The sequence below is a fragment of the Zonotrichia leucophrys genome, chromosome 2 (assembly GCF_028769735.1).
Source record: "Zonotrichia leucophrys gambelii isolate GWCS_2022_RI chromosome 2, RI_Zleu_2.0, whole genome shotgun sequence".
NCBI lineage: Eukaryota > Metazoa > Chordata > Aves > Passeriformes > Passerellidae > Zonotrichia > Zonotrichia leucophrys.
The window spans coordinates 106321646-106339391 of NC_088171.1; the positions used below are offsets into that span (position 1 = coordinate 106321646).

At 45.5% G+C, this 17746-nt stretch overlaps 1 protein-coding gene across 1 annotated transcript in view; it reads left to right on the forward strand.

Annotated features, from left to right (window-relative positions):
• Nucleotides 1-1594: 1594 nt before the first annotated feature.
• CABLES1 (Cdk5 and Abl enzyme substrate 1) overlaps nt 1595-17746 on the forward strand; it is an 89603-nt gene continuing 73451 nt past the window's right edge. Inside the window, exons 1-2 of the mRNA XM_064705968.1 lie at nt 1595-1759; nt 2845-3014. Of these exons, the coding sequence (XP_064562038.1) occupies nt 2974-3014 (41 nt within the window). The 5' untranslated portion in view covers nt 1595-1759; nt 2845-2973. The remainder of the gene's footprint in view (nt 1760-2844; nt 3015-17746) is intronic.

Sequence of the window (17746 nt, forward strand, 5' to 3'; positions counted from 1 at the left end):
AAAGACCTGCTATTCCTTGGCCATGGCTGAAGCTGAAGGGAAGAATTTTTCAGGGAGGATTTCCAAGCTCCCACTCACTAGTCAATTCAATTTTTTAAGGCTTTGGGATAATACAGCATCATTTATTGCTCAGAAGTGGCCTGCTTGTAACTTTATACCAAGGAGGTTTGATGAATTTTCAACATGTGAAATTCCAGTGTTTTCCTGGCCTACAGCCAGCACTTCTGAGATCTTCCTCTTTTACTACTTATGTGTGTGCCATCAGGTATTTTGGTTGTGTTTTCAGACCATTTCCCTTTCCTATTTTCATTGCTGCACTTTGAGGATCCTGATCTCACCACCAAGCCCACGTTTTTAGTATAAACAAAGCTGCAGCCTCTAAAATCCAAAGATTGTATAAATTTCTGCTTTTCCTTAAGCAAAGCTTTCAAAGTGACCTGAGAGGGCAAAAAGGCTTTCATATGCCAGACCTAGTGTTGTTATGTGACAAAACGTAGGGGACCCTGGTGGCCTCACTGGGGATGTGATCCCTTCCTGCCCTTTACGGGACTGCCCCAGGAAACCCTCAGCCCCACGGGCCAAGAGTGACATCCATCGGGGTGACAAAACAGGAGAGGCTCACCTGAGGGGTTTGGCACTTTTTGGGGTGCAGGGGAAAATGTCTTGGGATGCAAGAAACTTAGAGGATGTTATAGGGAGGACTCAGAAGTGGCCAAAGGGAGGGATCATGGTGGCTTGGGGAATAATGTGCAGGCGAGAGTTAAGGGATATAAGAGACCAGTCAGTGCCCTTGTCTGGCCATGCCCTGCACCTCATTGCTGCCATCTATCCTGTCTGCTCATCAAACTGTGTCCATACACATCCCTGGCTAGAGGCTCCACTGTTGCTGGCAGGCAAATGGAATAGGTGGCTTGGGAGACAGATAGCAAAGCAGAAATATCCTGGGCCAGATATTTCTCCATCCCTACCTGCAAAAGAGCTGGAGGAGCTGGTTACTGATCCAGGCCAAGCACAGGGGAGAGTGTGAGGTCTGGGGTCACTGAGACCTGTCTGCATATGTGTGTGTGTGTGTGTGTGTGTCCAAAGATTGATGAGGGCATCCAGGGCCAGCTGCCAGGTGGGCAAGGGTGTCCATGCCTGGTCACAGGAGGGGTGCATAGCCTCATGTGGGTGTGTGTGTGTGTTTGTCTCTGCACATGAGGGGGGCTGGAGCCCCACTGATAGGTGCTGGATAGATTGGATGTTCAAGCACAGTTCCTGCCCACATGGTGGGTCTGCATGTATTCCTAACACAAAATCCTTCATGTGGATCAGACACAGAGGGGGACAGAACTAAAACTTTTGTGCTGCTTGTGCAAGTGCTGTGTTTTCTAGGTGTGCTGGTTTTGACTGGGACAGAGCTGGTATTTTCAGTGCAGCTGGCGCAGGACTGTGTTTTGGATTTGTGTTGAAAAGAGTGTTGAAAACACAGGGATGTTTTTGTTGTGCCTGAGCAGCACTTACCCAGGTCAAGGCCTTCTGTGTTCCTCATTGCACCCTGGCAGGCAGGAGCCCAGGATGCACAAGGAGATGGGAGGGGTCAGCTGAGCATTCCAGTGTAGCTGGTGCATTCCAAACCATGTGGCATCATGGTCGGCATGTGGAGCTGGGGGAAGAAGGAGGAAGAGAGGGATGCTCAGAGTGATGGAGTTTGTCTCCCCAAGCCACCATCAGGTGTGATGGAGCCTGGCTTTCCTGGACGTGACTGGACACCCAGCAGGTAGGAGTGAGTGAGCACTGAGCTCCAGCTGGGCTTAAAACACCACACTGGGTCGTGCTGAGTGGCCACATGTATACAGGGTTTGTGTGTGTGCCAGTTTGGAATTCATACTCAACCTGCCCACAGACTGTTTTTACCTGGTGGGCTGCTGAATTCAGCGACCCCCAACCCCACATGTCCAGGTCTCTGCTTTACTGAATGCAGTGGGAATAAATAAGTGGCCTAAAGTCTGATACTAACTGAGTTTTAGTTTTGGGGTTTCTAAATGAAGGTTTTTTCTTACACAGGGAAGGCTTACAGACATAGGGTCCACTCATTCTCTGCTGGTGGCTGCTCAAGGACCTGCACAGGGGAAAGCAATTTCTGACTGCTGCACAGCCACCAGGCAAAAATTAGAGAAACAAACTATGGAGAGAGAAACTTGTAGCTGCCATGAGTGTAGAGGCTGCAGCTTCTCCCATTAAATTTAACTAATGCAAGGCCATGTCTCCAGGATGGCCGTGCCTCTGGGTCTCATTCTCTCGTGTGGAGAGGGATTGCACAGCTTCCTGCTCAGGATCATGAGATACATGACCTGCGACTGCAGGTCCCTCCCACTATCCAGTTACCAGGAATTTTCCAGTAAGTGAGACCCCATAAAGAGGTATCAGTGATAAAAGCCAACCTGAGAAGAAAGCTCTCAGCATCAGCACTGAGCACACTAATAAATCATTTAGCCCAGCACCTCCTAAATCCCAGCCTCAAAGCAGCAATATTTACACAAGTTTCTCCAGCCCATGCACAGCTGGTCTCTGATTGCTCATGTCAGAGAGCTCTCAGCATGAACAAGAGGTGCCCTGGGTGGGGAAGCAGCTCAGACTTTCCACAGGGACAGTTTGCATGGTTAGCTTTGGGTACTAAACAGAGCAAAATAAAGCAGAGAGTATTTCCTACAAGTCTGGGGATTGTGACTTAATTCTAAACAAGCATCTGTTTGCTCCAAGCATCAAAGCCATGAATAAGCACAGTAAAATCCTTCTTCTAAGAGTGATGGAAAGCTTTCAAACCCTTTAAAATCCCTGAGACTCTTTAATATTCCCTTTCAGACTCCTGTCTTGTGGTATCAAGTAGAAATGTCACCTCAGCACCTGCTAGGACGACAGGCTGTGACACTGTTTGGAACACCTGAGCCACCACCCAGCTGAGAGGACAGGAGATTGTACAGGTGATGCCTCATGTCCTCCCACCAGGACAGCAAACAGCACAGTGGAAGCAGGTCAGTCTTATCTCCTTGTCTGCCTTTTGGGACAAGTGGGACAGTTTCTCTCCTGCAAGCATTGCTCAGTGTGAGTAGTTGGTCCACACTCTCCCTTTCCCTCAAAAACATAACCTTTTTAAGCCATGCATTAATACAGGCTGTCCTAGGAGATGCATCATCAAAGGAGATGCACACACAGCTGGGGCTGTGACATTGTCCTGTGCTGGAGTCTTCCACTGCAGCCCAAGGTTAAAAAAAAATAATAGAAGCATTAATTCCTGATTTCTAATCTTTTGCATAAAAGAGGCAATAGCAAACACAGAAAAAAACCCCAAATCTAACCAACCAATCAAAAAAAAACACCCTCACCCAAAGCCCACAGGAAAAGAACCCAAACCAAACCAACAACAAAAAGGAAGCAATAAACATGTCAGTTCCATAGGGCTGTTTTGGAGGTGTCCTGGAGGTAAGGTTGGGTTTACCTGATGGTGTTTGCAAGTTGGGCATACAGCATCATTTGGCCTCCTCTTTTTCTCTATATTGTCATCTCCTGTTTGCTGCTGTTGGAGCTGTGCTTCTGCAGGTGCTTGGATAGGCAGAACGCTCACTCAGAGTCCTGCCTGCAGGATGGGGACAGGCATCCCTCTGTCCCATGCAGGAATGACCATGCTGCAACAAAGCAGGAACATATACTGCCTCCAGCAGCTGTGCCAGCAGGAGTGTGGAGTACATCTCTACATGATAGCCCCTCAGCAGAGACCACTTTCCAGCCCCCACTGACATTTTCAGCTCCTAGACGGGTGTGAGTTAGGATTTAATTCTACCCAACTGCCTCATGATAAGAAAAAAAATTAAAACTTGGAGGAGCATAGTAATTTAAAAGTCATAACACAGAAACTGTGGACAATGCACCAGCTGCATGGAGTAACATGGAGCCCAGAACAACATTGCCAGGGCCCAAGACCACCATGCAATTTTCCTTGCAGGTCTTTTGTCTTTCTCTGCAGCACATTGCACACCTCAGACTGTTCCCCCTTTTTTACAACGACTCATCTCCCTGGCTTGTTCCTGTATGCCAAGGTCCTCTCTAATGCCAGAGCATTTCTAGCTTACCTGAACTCTCTTCCCTGAGACTGGGAAGGAGAAATTCTTATGGTCCCTCATCTCTTCCCCTGCTTAGATAAGCAGTTTTCTCTTAGTTTAGTAACTTGGGATAGCAGAGCAGACACATGAACATGGGCTCAGGGAGTCTCAAGAGACAGGGGAGACCCCCTTCTCCATCCTCCTGTGCCACTTGGGGAAAGAGGGAGATAAATTGGGAGTGAAGCTAAGCCCAGGAAGAAGGGAGAGATGGGAGGAAGATGTTCTAAGGTTTGGATTTTATTTCTCATTACCCTACTCTGATTTGATTAGTAATAAATTAATTTCCTGGAGTCAAGTCTATTTTGTCTGTGATAGCAGTTGGTGCATGATCTCTCTGTCCTTATTTTGACCCATGAGCTTTTCTATATATTTTGTTACTTTTTATCTCCCCCAACCAGTTGAGGATGTTGGGGCATCTTTGATGAACCCCTAGCATCCAGCCAGGGTCAAAACAACACAGCCGGTGACTGTGCATGCTGTAAGCAAAGGAACAAGGATCTCTCTGGCATCCACCCAATATTCAGTCTGCTCCCTCAGCAGGTAAATACTTCTGGAGCAGGGATTTCTAAAATGTGCGCTGGGGAGATGCACAGTGAATCACCCAGGTCAAAGTAAGAAGTCAATATAGTGACCCAAATGCAAAATGGTCTGGCACAATCTGTTCCACACCAGCACACTGAGCACCCATTCATGCTGCTGGAACAGTCTTCCTCACTCAGAGACAGACCCCAACAAATCTCCCCTTCCACCTGGCTGGAAATTTTAAGAATGGAAGGCAGCAGTAGGAAGAACACCTCCGCTAAACCACTGCTGTGCCTTGAAGAAAGAGTCTAGAAAAAGAACAAAGTGTAGCAAAAGCGTAGGTAAAGTGTAGCAAGACATTCTTCCTGCAGCACAGCATCCCAACTTCCTGAAGTTCAGAGGTTTCTCATACCAAAGGTTATTCACTGGACCATCATGTGAATACACAGCTTGCTCTCACCCTCCGTGGAGGAGGGAGGCTTGTTCCCATGTGAAATAAGCAGATATCTCAGTGGAAGTGAACAAAATGTCTCCAAGGGACTGTGCCACCTCATTTGCCCCAACACCACGGCTCATCAGCATCCTGCCATCCTGCCCAGTGCTGGTGCAGCTTGGAGTGAGCTAAAGCTGCGAGTCAATAGCAGGATCCCTGTGCTGTGCATTAAAGGAGATATTTCCATATTCTCCTTTCAGATTGTGTTGAGATTGCCTCTGTGCTGTGGGCCTGACTTGGTAATGCTGGCTCACAGCAGGAAAAACCCAAGTGTCAGGTGATGTGGAATCCCCTCCAGGTCTCACCTTAGGTCCCTCAAGCAGAGGAATGAGCTTAATCCTCTTAAGTAGTCCAGCAACAGCTTGAAGCCAAGGAGAGGGAGCAGGCCAGCCAGCAGAGGCTGACAGTATCACAGCGACTTGTGACCTACCTAGAGGTCCCAGGAGGAGCTCAGGAGGTGCAACGTTCAGTTGCAGAGAGGGACTTTTCTCCCTGACAGCCAGAATGCCAGCTTGGGGCACTGCTGCTTTACAGCTGAGCTGATGTTACAGTATAGACTGTTTCCTAAAAGCCCTCAGGGAAAGCAATTTCCTGACATTATGCTGAGGAAGAAGAGGATGCAGTTCTCAGAGAAGCCCTGCTGGAAGCTGAAATCTGTCCACCAGACTTTTCCAGCTGGATTAGGACAGGCAGGGGAAGAAGAGGGTTTCCTATAGCCCTTCATCTCCTCGTTTTGGCACATGCATGGCTCCAGACACAGGCTTGGATCTGTGAAGGCTAAAATTTGGTTTTAATCACATCTCTAAGAGAATATGACAAAAAGCCGTTAGCATATTTGTTTGCAGTATGAATAACTAATGGAGCAAATACCAACCAAAACTGAAACTGTTGTAATTAACCACAGTGTAACAGAGATTTCAGTTCATCATCACAGTACTTTTAAATTAGGGAGTTATCTGCACATAAATTGTAAGTATTATTTAGAAAGGGATTAATCTTAGAACAACTTGATTTGCTCTAGGAACGCATTCTGGAAGTCAAATTTCTCTTTATTTACAGACAACCAAAATGAAAATATTATGTCTATTTTCATGTGACAGGCTTAGAAAACAAAAACAGTCACAGGAAAAGCATTTGTGATGGAAAGTTACTGTCCTCTCACTGGGACTTCTCAGACTGTGAGAAAAGACAGAAATGGGAGGGAAGGAATATATATATATGTGTATGTGTGTGTGTATATATAGATGTATATATTTATCAATATATATTTAGTGCATGTTTATTTATGTATATTTATGTAGAGAAGAAAGAATCACAATGTTGGGAGAAACCAACATGAGTACTTTTAGTTGACATGAGAATAAATAATATTGTTTCTTAGGCTGGAAGGGAGCAATGTGTGCACACAAATGCATGCATCCCTGGTGGGAACTGGAGCCTGAACTATTGTACTTTTGATGATGGCACAAATGGAAGACAACTAAATCCAGGTTCCAGTTGCCGCCATAACTCATGTCCTGAAGGCTGGGTATGGAGAAGCATGAGGGGGGAGCTGCAGTTCTTCCCCAAGTTTCCCCTACAAAACCTTCAGAGGAGATATGTGTTCTATAAAGACCTTATACACAGCACTCTGTGAATGTGGAAAGTGACTGTAGGGACAATTAGCATACTTGTCTCCTTTCCCTGTAATAAGGAACATCTCTGAGAGATACACAGAGAGAGGGGGAACAGAGAGAGAACAAGCAGCTATCTCACTCAAACTCCTTTTTTCTGCTGCACCCTGTATTTCCCTTGCTTTGATTAAGCCAGTCCCAACAAACACCAGCCCTGACCTCGCTTCTCCCTCCATCTGCCCCAGGGGCTCAGCCCCTCTGTGAGGACAGACTGGGAAAGAGAGAGGCAAAGAAAATCAGCATGTCAAAACATCAGTCAGCGCTTTTATAACTGAAAAGGCAGAGGCATTGGACGAGCCCCTGTGAGGCCAGGGGGATGCTCGAGCCCACGCCTGTGCACAGACGCGGTGCCACCTGCGCGGGTGGGCGGGCAGCGAGGCAAACCTCACGTGCAGCAATGCTGCCTGACTTGTGGAGAACAAAACCCTCCACCAACCCTTCCAGAAAAGAAAACAAAAGCCTTGAACAAACCATGCCCGGGCCATTTCAGCCAGCAACAAAGCTAACAAGCAAATCAAACAGAGAAATATCCCAGCAGACCTCAAATGGCTGAACAAACAAACGGAGAAACTCAGGTTCCAAAGAGCAGGGAAGCTGGGTTATGAAACAAGATTTTTGATACAAAAGGAAGCTTACAGCTATCGCTGGTGATTAGACATGGAAGAGAAAGGTCACTCTGGGTGCTAGACCACACTTGACACACGCATACACACAGAGGTTATTCAATCAATATTTGTCCTGGAATCACATGCGGCAGAAAAAATTTCAAGTGAATGGTCAGCAGAATTTAATGCTCGCATTCATTCATGTTGTGCTCTTGGATGAACTTGTGTTTTTATATCTAGTACAACCTAAGCTTTAGAATCCAGGAGGTTTTTAATCAAAATACAGGCAAGTCTTGGAATTAAACACTACATTAGTATATGCCTTTCAATTACATTTTCAGCAGGACAGGAACACCTCACTATTTTAGAAAGGGATCTGTGATAGGAGGGAGATTATTTGAATCTCCAAGTTCTGGGACTAAGAGGAAAAATAATTCAGCTCATGCTCCAGAAAGACAACACTGTCCACAGAAACTTACCCAAAGCAGAAGGGAGGGACTTATTCCTGCCACTACTGTGTTCTCCAGCCATGCTGCTGTGCTGGCATTAGAGGTTTTATTTAGGGTCACAGCAGTAACAGCAGGAAGATATAATCCTCTGATGAACAAGCAGCTCTTACCCCCTGCCTTTGTGAAAATGATGATCTCAGGTTGAGGATATTGTTGCCTTGAATCATCATATTTTTTTATCCCCCTGTGAGTTTGTCACAACAGACTGTTTGCTTATATTCAGATCATAAGACCATGGCTCAATTTTCTCCCCTCAGCAAGAGTTAAAGGAAATTTGACCATAGGTACCCTAACCATGGACTTTAGAATTTGGGTACAAATAATGATGATTAAAGCACAAACAAAGCAAAACAAAGACAAAACCCAACCCTCTTGCCTAGTGACTTAATTACAAATTATTTGCGAGGCACAGCAGAACATTCAGTTTGGGTTATGATATACCTGATGGGTGGCATTCAGTCACAAAGGCAGGATGCCTCTAAGTCCTTCAAACAGTGTCACAGTGTGACTGAAGTGACATATTAGTGCTCTCTAAGGTTGCAGAGGGGTTCATTTCAGCTGCACAGGGGATAGCCTTGGAGAGGAGAGCCACAGTGAACATCACTGAGAGTAATAATAGCACAAAGGCAAACACGGGGTGGCTGCTTCAAGGCAGAAGCTTTTGGGGAGAAGTTTATTTTAATATCCTAGCTGAAAATTCACTGGAAAAACAGCTCCATTGGCGCTGGTCAGGAAGAATGAGAGGGCAAAGTTTATGTTCCTCTGGCAGTCGGTCCTGATGAAGCTCCCGTGCTCCAGCTCAGGACAAAGTGTTGCCACGTCCTGCATCCAGTGGCTGTGCTTTCTTCCTCATGCAGCTAACGCAAAAGAAATAAAGCCATAAGTTGGTCACACTGCGTTAAGGATCGCTTTGATGGACTTCAAAGAGCCTGCTGAAATCACTGCTGTGCATGCAGTGCCAGAGGAGATGCTGCAGGAGGGCAGGGAGCAATCCCAGGTCCGGCACCACGTCCCGTTTCTCCTGCAAACCATTTTTCTTCACCTGCGCACCTCCTCCCCTCTACAAACACCCTCCGGGAAGCGCTGATGACCCACGCTGGTGCTGTCTGCGGAGAGGAAACTCTCTGTTCCAAGCGGGACACCCTGGCACAAATCAGGGTTTATCCCGCAAATGGGCTGGCAGGTTTCACACGGGGATTTGCTCTTTCTAGGTTTCACCCACACGAGGCTATTGAATTTATATTTTGTAACACTTGTAAGGGAATATTCAAGGCGGAGAGGGAAAACAAAGATTGTCCATGGATGTGATTTGTTACCCTCGGAGACTTGGCTCTCACTCTGTTGGGCATTGAGCACTACAGAGCCCTGTCTCACAGCTTCTCCAGCTCTGCACTGGGGCAAAACTGCACAGATTCAGGCACAATTAACATGATGTTTCATGGGAGTCACTCAATGCTCTGTAATGTATTTCCTTAAATGGCCACAGATTTAGCCTAATATTACTTGGCTTGATGCCCTTTAGAAATGTCCACTTCAGAAAAAATTGCAAGCTGAATTTGAGCATTTGAAGTTTTGGGGCCAATTACCCTACATGCATTTGTCTTCCTCTTACCTTTAAGGGCCACCATCCTCCTCCTTCCCTCTGCAATCCAGGAACATTGTACAGAGCAATAAAAACAACATATCCCTCACCTATCTCATTCTATTGGCAAGCAAATACTAAAGCCTCAAGACCAGCAGATGGCTGTTCAAACAAATTCAGGTCTTATCGAGCCTAGGAGGGATTGACACACCCATGTTTTCACTGTGTGGCTCTCCTCTGAGCTGTAAGGGCCGTTCTGAAGACAGAAACGACAATTTGTTTTTTCCAAGGGCAGAGTATGCTTCATGATACAGTATCAAAAACTGCATTTGGTCCATGGAAATGATGATTAGGTGTCAGGCAGTTGAAAATTCCTATGAATTCTTAAGAACAAAAACAGGGAGAGGTGACAACATGTCATTACAGTCTAGAGCAGCATGAAATTTAAACTAGGAAATTTCTTGACGTTAGAAAGAGGAAGTTCAACACTAATTGAAGTTCTGCCATTTTCAAACATTTCTCTACAGCCTGTTCCTCTTGTCTTTTTTTTTCCTCACAAACATGCTTACACCTCCCAAAATACACAATCACTCAGGTGAAACTGTACAGGCAGGTGGCACCTCAAGGCATCTTGTGAGCTGCTGAGGTGGTCGAAAACACCAGTACCACAAAAATCAGTAAAGACAACTCCTGAAACGTGCTTCAACTTTCTCAGCACCAAGTGTCAATCCCATCACAACATGACCAAAAACCCCCTTGGATGTTTTCACTGGTGCCTTAAACATAAGGGTTTCTTAGACACCTTTAGGATTTTCTTCTTAGGGCCTCCTCACCACACTCTTCCCTAAGGGTGACAGGGGAAATGGCACTACAAATGGTCCCCACACCTGTAGCATGTTAATGTCTCATCCTGGCCCTCAGAACCTCAAGCAGGGTGCAAGAGAAGCTGTACTGGTTTAAGAGCAGCAGTGAGGCCAACCAGGGCTATATCAGCAGATATAGAACAAGATACAGATGAACCAGGACTAAGAACAGAGCCAGAGAAGGCATTTGAGCAGTGGTTAAGAGGGGTCTTGGAGTGGTAAGACCCTGACTGGAAGACACAGCTCTGACATCCTTGTTTTTATTTCTTTGCATTGGAAAACTTGTATTTCTGCACTCCTAGTACTAGATGGAACATAATGAGACCACACTTGGGGTTTCATTTACAGATCTACCCTTGATGCTCAGGACTTCTGACTCCTTTTAACTATGTAATTCCACCAACTTAAAATCTTGCCTTGAAATCTGAGTTCTAGTGTCCCTCTAACTTCCAGTCTGTTCATTCATTGCCTGCTGACAAAGAACTGCAGGTGAAGTTCTGTTTCCCTCATATCACTTACAGACATAAAAACTACTTTGCTGGCAATTGTAGCAGCTCGGAGTTAAAAGTAAAGCACAGATATCTTCGATCAGCTTCACATCAGGGAATGAACACTCAGAACACAGATTCAAATAAGTATTCAGCTAACTGTAGCAATTGCTCTGGTCTCTGACCAACTGGGCAGATGAGTGTTTTTCTTCCCAGAATCCCTTCTTATCAAGGCATATCACAGAGCTGCAGAATATCCCAAGTTGGAAGGGACTCACAAGGATCACTGGAGTACAGTTCCTGGCCCTGCACAGGACAAACCAAGAATGGAGTGCCATGTGCCTGAGAGCATTGTCCAAATGCTTCCTCAGCTCTGTCAGGTCGGGTGCTGTGCCCACTTCTCTGGGGAGCTTGTTCCAACCTCTGGGTGAAGAACCTTTTTCTAATGTCTAACCTAAACCTCCCCTGACACAGCTTCATGCCACTGCCTTGGGTCCTGGTCACAAGAGAGAAGAAATCAGTAGCTGCCCCTCCATTTTCCCCTGAGAGGAAGCTCTGCACTGCTAGGAGGTTTCCCCTCAGCATCTTCTTCTCCAGGCTGAACAAGCCAAATGACCTCATCCACTCCTCATATGGCTTCCACTCTAGGTCCTTCCCCATGGAGCCTCCTTTGGATGCTCTCTCACAGCTTTGTAACTTCCATATGTTGTGGTGCCCACACAGGGCTCGAGGTGAGGCTGTCCCAGGGCAGAGCAGAGCAGGACAATCCCTGCCCAGCTGGCAATGCTGTGCCTGAGGCACCCCAGGACATGGCTGGCCCTCCCAGCTGCCTCATATCCAACTTGCCATCAACCAAGGCCTTCGTGTCCCTTTTCCACAGTGCCACTCTGCCGAGTTTCATTCCTGCCTGTACACAAATGCAGGGTTGCCCTGTTCCAGGTGCAAAACCCATCACCTGTTAAACTCCATACACTTGGGAATTGCCCAGTTTGATGTCCCCCCATCCACTTTGCACTCAAGCTGTGGGCAGTTACTCACCCATCCTATGATGTTTATAATATTCAAGAGAGCTTTGAAGTTCCAGAGTTTTCTTCTAGAAAACATTGTTCGCACTACAAGTCAACATTAAGACAACATAAAACACTTGATATATACAACACAAGACTTTGTTTTGCAGAATAGATCTGCATTTAGGGCAAACTTTAACCTAAAGCCAGAGTCCAGCGTGCTCCCTCCCACAGTACTTAAATCAAGCAGTAGACCCATTAAATCCCCTATGGGATTACACCTGCAGTAAGGTGCTTTTCACTAGGATGCAGCTCTGAGAAGTAACACTGTTGGTTGCATGGAGGGTGCAAACAAGCTTTTACTACCCAGGATGTCCTCGTTAGTCCTAATGATGGTTTGAATGTGACTGATTGCATCTTGCCTCGTTGGCAGAGCCGAAAAGAACTATTTCAATTAGTTTTGAAAATGAGTGAATTTAATTAGAATATTGCAGAATGCTCCGTATTTACAGAATATTTAATTTTGTGCTAAACCCCAAGTTTTTAGCCAGGATTTTTGTACTCTTGCTATAAAACTCTTTTGCTTTGAAGGAGCTTGTTCCCATAGGAACACAGTCATTCTGGCCACATGGAGACAGCTCAAACATTTCCAAAATCATAATCCAGCAGAATAATTCTGCTATGTATTCCTTCTACTGCTCTGGTTTGAGTGTATGTATTATGTCCTATTATATCTAGTTGGAATTACATGCCCAGAGGGCAAAGTGAAAAAAATAAATATATATACATATGCACAAACACACACACACACACACACACACACACACACACACACACACACACACACACACACACAGAGAGAACCAAAATCTTGTTAATTATTTTTGCTGTGCACCTGAACTATTTTCTTTTTCTTCTCTTTTTCCTGGAGGACTGGCCCAAAAAACAGCCATCTCCAAAGACATTGCAGTAAATTAGAACTAAATTATTCACCTTTACTTTGGAAGAAGGAATCACTAGTGTGTCAAACATCCCAACAGAGACACCTGCAGATGCACCAAGTATGTACCAAATGCCACGCCAGAAGAGCTGTACCCTCCTGCTACATTGCCATTTCTTTCTGTTTCCTTTCTGGCCCCTAAGTAAGTTTTATTTTGTCATAAGTTTTAGGATGGATCAGATAGATTCTTTCCAGGTCTTACTCTTCCCAGGTCTTATTTCTTCACAACCTAATGGATTTATCCTTTCCTTGGGGCTCAAGGAAGCATGAATTTTAGTCTTTCAAGTTGAATGCCATCTCTCTCTTCCCTTACTTTCTTCTACACTTGAATGCTTCATTTATTTAACAACCTCATTGATCTCAACATGAAAATTATTACACTGAGGTGCTATTCAGTTTGAGCAGAGAAAGCAGAAGACTGGATCTGTCTTGCCAGGGGATTGCCTTTCCGTTTATGTATTTTCCATTTGTTGCTTACGAAACTTCCCTGCCAAAACACTCAAGAGCACAAATCTATCATGTTTAGACCAAATTTTAGCAGCTTTAATTGCTATCAGACTATGTAAAACATGTATGTGGCAAGCTGTGGTTATTGGGGGTAGGACTGAGCTGCTGTTTTCCCCTGCAATGGCAGTAACACATCCCCATCCCACAGGCAGCTCCCTGGTCCGGCAGACCCCTCTGTGCACCCATGGCCATTCCTCTGGAGGAAAATTTGCTGCTCCTCTAGCAGCAACATGAAGGCAAGCGGGAGGATTTGGGAAGCGGAGGCAGCAGCCCCACATGAGCACCACAGCCGTGGCCCAGGGCAGCAGGGAGCAGTGAAAGACCCCTGGAGGGCTGTGATGGGAAGCCTGTGACTTGACCTGGCTGTGATGAGAACTGCACCCTTTGGCAGCTCACAGGTCTGGGGACAGAGAAGCTGCCCATCATCCTCCTCCCACCCAGCCTGCAGCTGAGGGTGCACCCAAATTCCCCTGCCACCAAAGTCGCTGCCATTTCGCCTTCCTTCTCAGGAGCCCAGTCACTTGTGCCTGCTTTTCTGACTACTCTGGAACAGAGGCAGAGCTGACCTGGCTGGGTTTTATCACACTGGAAATTTGCCAGTGGCAAATATTTAGTTGGGAATATTGCTCAGGGGATCCAGGCAGGATCTGTGCCCTATCCTGGGGGCAACATGAAGTGGCTGCAGACGTTTGGGACTCCCATGCAGGTGGCCCAGGGTGACAGACCACAAAGATGCAGGCGCAGGTTTTATTTCTCCCCTCTGACTGCAAGCTTTCCACACCAGCCTGCAATGAGCACTGCCCACTGAGGATCTTCCAAAGTTAAAATGGCTCTGAAACCTTCCCTGAAATTTTGGAATGAACCAAGTGTGGTGCTTGTGGGATATCGTGTTGCCTGCAGACCGGAAACCGCCACAAAGCTGAGCACAAAAACCCAGCCTCTGCCACCAGAAGTTTTCCATTTGCTTCCTTCGTTCCCCTTGGAGTCACACTCCTTGAATATTTTCAAGGGGAGGGGGAAAAAAAAAAATCCTTTGAACATTTTTTTTTCTTTTTCTTTTTCTTGGATATTAAACATTTCCAGTCAAGCTGAACTTGTAGGAGAGTCTCTGAAACACTCCACCAGCATGTCCCTCTGGGAACTTTAGATTCTATTTATTTAGTGGTTTTATTCACTGAAGGCTGTGTCTGAGAAGGTGTCAACAGTGTTTTCCTTCTCATCCAGCTCCTTGGTCTAACTGTCCTGTGAATTGGAGGGTTTTCTTAGCCTCAGCAACCAGCAAACTGAAAGACTTGCCAACATGAATGTTTCAGAGACCTGCAGCCTGTTTTAAAATTATCCCGAGGTGATTAAAAATTAACAGACACTGTGACAAAGACGGATGTTCTTCCAGGCTTCCCTCTGAAATCTTAATGTTCAGTGATTCTGTACTTGATTCCAAATTGCCTCAGAATGGTAAAGAACAGGAAAAATCATTGCTGTCACTTAATGAAAACCTCAAAACAGCTCTTCCTAGCAACAAGTCATTCTGTTCCACTGCAGTTGGAAGTTGATTTTTATTTACACCACTGCCTAAGGTGATTTCCAAGCAAACAGGACATTTGCCCCTTGCTTGTTTCAATAAAGATGACTCCATTTTGAACCTCATGCCTATGTTAACTTATGACACTGAAAAAAACCCAAAACCCAAACTCTGATTTCAAAGAGGAAAACTGCAGGAAGACAAGGACAAACAGAAACAGGGGTTGTTTTCTGTACAAATGCCCACAGTTTTTGTTTTTCAAGGGAGGGAGGAGCTATGGGGCCCTGTTCCCATTTAATCACTCTAGTAGAAGCCAGTAGGAGCCAGCAACAGCCACATTCCAGTTGCAGTTTCTACATGGCCACCTTCCTTTTGTCTAGTTATCCTGCAAGCTCACTGAGACTTGGGAGAGTATTTCAGCAGCACCCAGTAAAATGGAGCTTCTGGTGTGGTGTGTCTAAGGGATCCAATGGTATATAAAGTGAAAAAACAACAGTAGCAACAACAAAAAAATCCTCAAAGCCAGCTTAAGTTAAATGAGGAACTTTAAAAATTCAGGGATGCAAGAAAGAAGTGAGGAGGAATCCATGCTGGATGTGCAAGCCCTCAGCCCCCCTGCCGTGTGCATGCATGTTTTTCATGGTCTGGGCCTTGGTGCCCACATAACCATTTTGACCAGCTTCCCAAGAAATGCTTGGCCTGAATCAGATCTAGCATGGATCTAGCAATGAAAAATAGTAATTATCCTTAGTGAAGGTGCAGTAAATTGGAATAATGATACAGAGGCCAGTTTTGACTTAACTAGAATGTCCTAAATTCCTTAAGAGACAAACAACTATCAAATTGGTTCTACCACCAATAGACTGGTAGTGCACGTGTGTGCACTACCAGCTCACTGATGATCTCAGGAACTCAACACAAACACAAACACCATGCATGCCGCACCTCTGACAAGCAAAATAATTGGCAGGTTGGGTGCCCTGACCATCCGCATCTCAGCTGATCTGAGGAAACACTGTTTCACCTTTGCTGAGGGCACCTGCCTCTGTCTATGGGTCCTGCCCCACAGTCACATACACCGCTCCAAACATGATGGTTGGTGCTCACAGATTTCTCTCACTTTCCCACTACTGAATTTGAATCTGGTTTCATGTCAATTTGGTGATGACAGCACCACTTGGAATGATGCAAGCAAAATTAGGTTCTGCACAGAGAGGCAAGCATGGACCAGTCCTACCCAAGGAACATTGCTTTTCCAAGAAGGTGACACTCTTCTTAGTCTCAAAATTCTACATTTTAATTAGCAAAGGTGACCCTTAACAAGCAAAACATTCAGGCTCCTCAAAAATCACCAGTGAAAAGCACAAGCACTTAGCATTTCCGAGAATCAGGCTAAATTTACAACAGACTGAAGGTTTGGGCCTGGCACTAAAACAGGTCTTGCTATCCAGATGCAGTATTAGTCCTTTGTAAAGAATTTGTACTGTCTTTTTCCAATTTCCATTCTTAACTATGGCTCTCAGTGAAATTTCTTCCAACTCCCCCAACTTTTTTTCTGCCAGACACTCCTTCTAAACAGAAGGATTATTAAATTCACATTCCAAACCTTCTCCAATGCTACAACTGCTGTCCCCTTTTGAAGTGCAATTCTCTTCTGCAAAGTAAAGGAAAAAGAAAGTGTTTATAAAGATTGCATTTGGATCGTTTCTCCAAAGTCTTGCACAGCAAGATTAGAGTACTCACATGCTACAGGCACTCTGCCTGGCTATGGGGATCTGACAGTGATATCCAAGACCACTGGTAATAATTATCTGTGTTCTCACCTACAGGAGCACTATCACCAGACATCTTTGCTGAACTTCACATAACAGCATTACCTGACTGAGCCTGACAGTCAGAAAACAAGACTGTCAAAATTACAAGTAACAATTGCATTTACTCTTTCTTCCCCCTAGCTGCCCAGGTCCTGTAGCTCTAACAAATACCAGAGACAATAAGAAACTTGTTTTTGTCCCCAAAGCAGGCAAGCACTGTGCAGAGGCCACTCAAGAACCAGCCTGGTGACTCACACTGGTGACTCAGGACTGGTTATTCTCGCAGGGTCAACTCTCAGTAAAACACAAATCTTGCCTCTAACTCAAATCCTGGGTGAAGTTTTCAACTCATCTGCAAAGATATTTTTAAGCTTGGCCTGACAAACTACTCAGGACCCCAACTTTAGCTCAAGGTCTGTGGCCTTTCTGGCTGGCTTTTCACATCCTGCTGGCCACACTTGCCTTGCAGCAGGACTGCACCCACACCATTTAAACGAAACTAAAGACAACATGAGGATTCTACATGTGTTAACTTTCCTCTGAGGGCAGGTACATAGAGGCACTGTTTCTCTGATCCCATTCTTCAGAAAGGTAAACTGCTGAGCTTCTGTTTTTGTCCAAACTCCCTCCACTCTCTTCAATCTCTACAAAGAAAGCCTCTCCATCACCTGTGTTAACAGGACCCCCCAATTCCATGCTGCCACTGAACACCCACAACCAATGAGTCTCTCCTGCAGGTCTTGGTGCACTGGGTGAAAAAGCCACCATGCTCCATCACTCCCATTACCACTTGTCATCTAAACGCTTACATAAGCCTGTGACTTCTGAAATAAAAACATTTACTTGCACTTGGGTAGAGCTGGTTGGTTGGAAGAGAACTTGGAGAAGGAAATGATTGAAAAAACAGTCACAGAAGCAAGCTTCCAGAATGTGTCTTTTTGGTTTTCCTTTCAACTTTGCTATTTCCTCCAGTCAACCACTGCTTCTCCATCAAACAAAAAAGTTTCAACCAGCAAAATCAA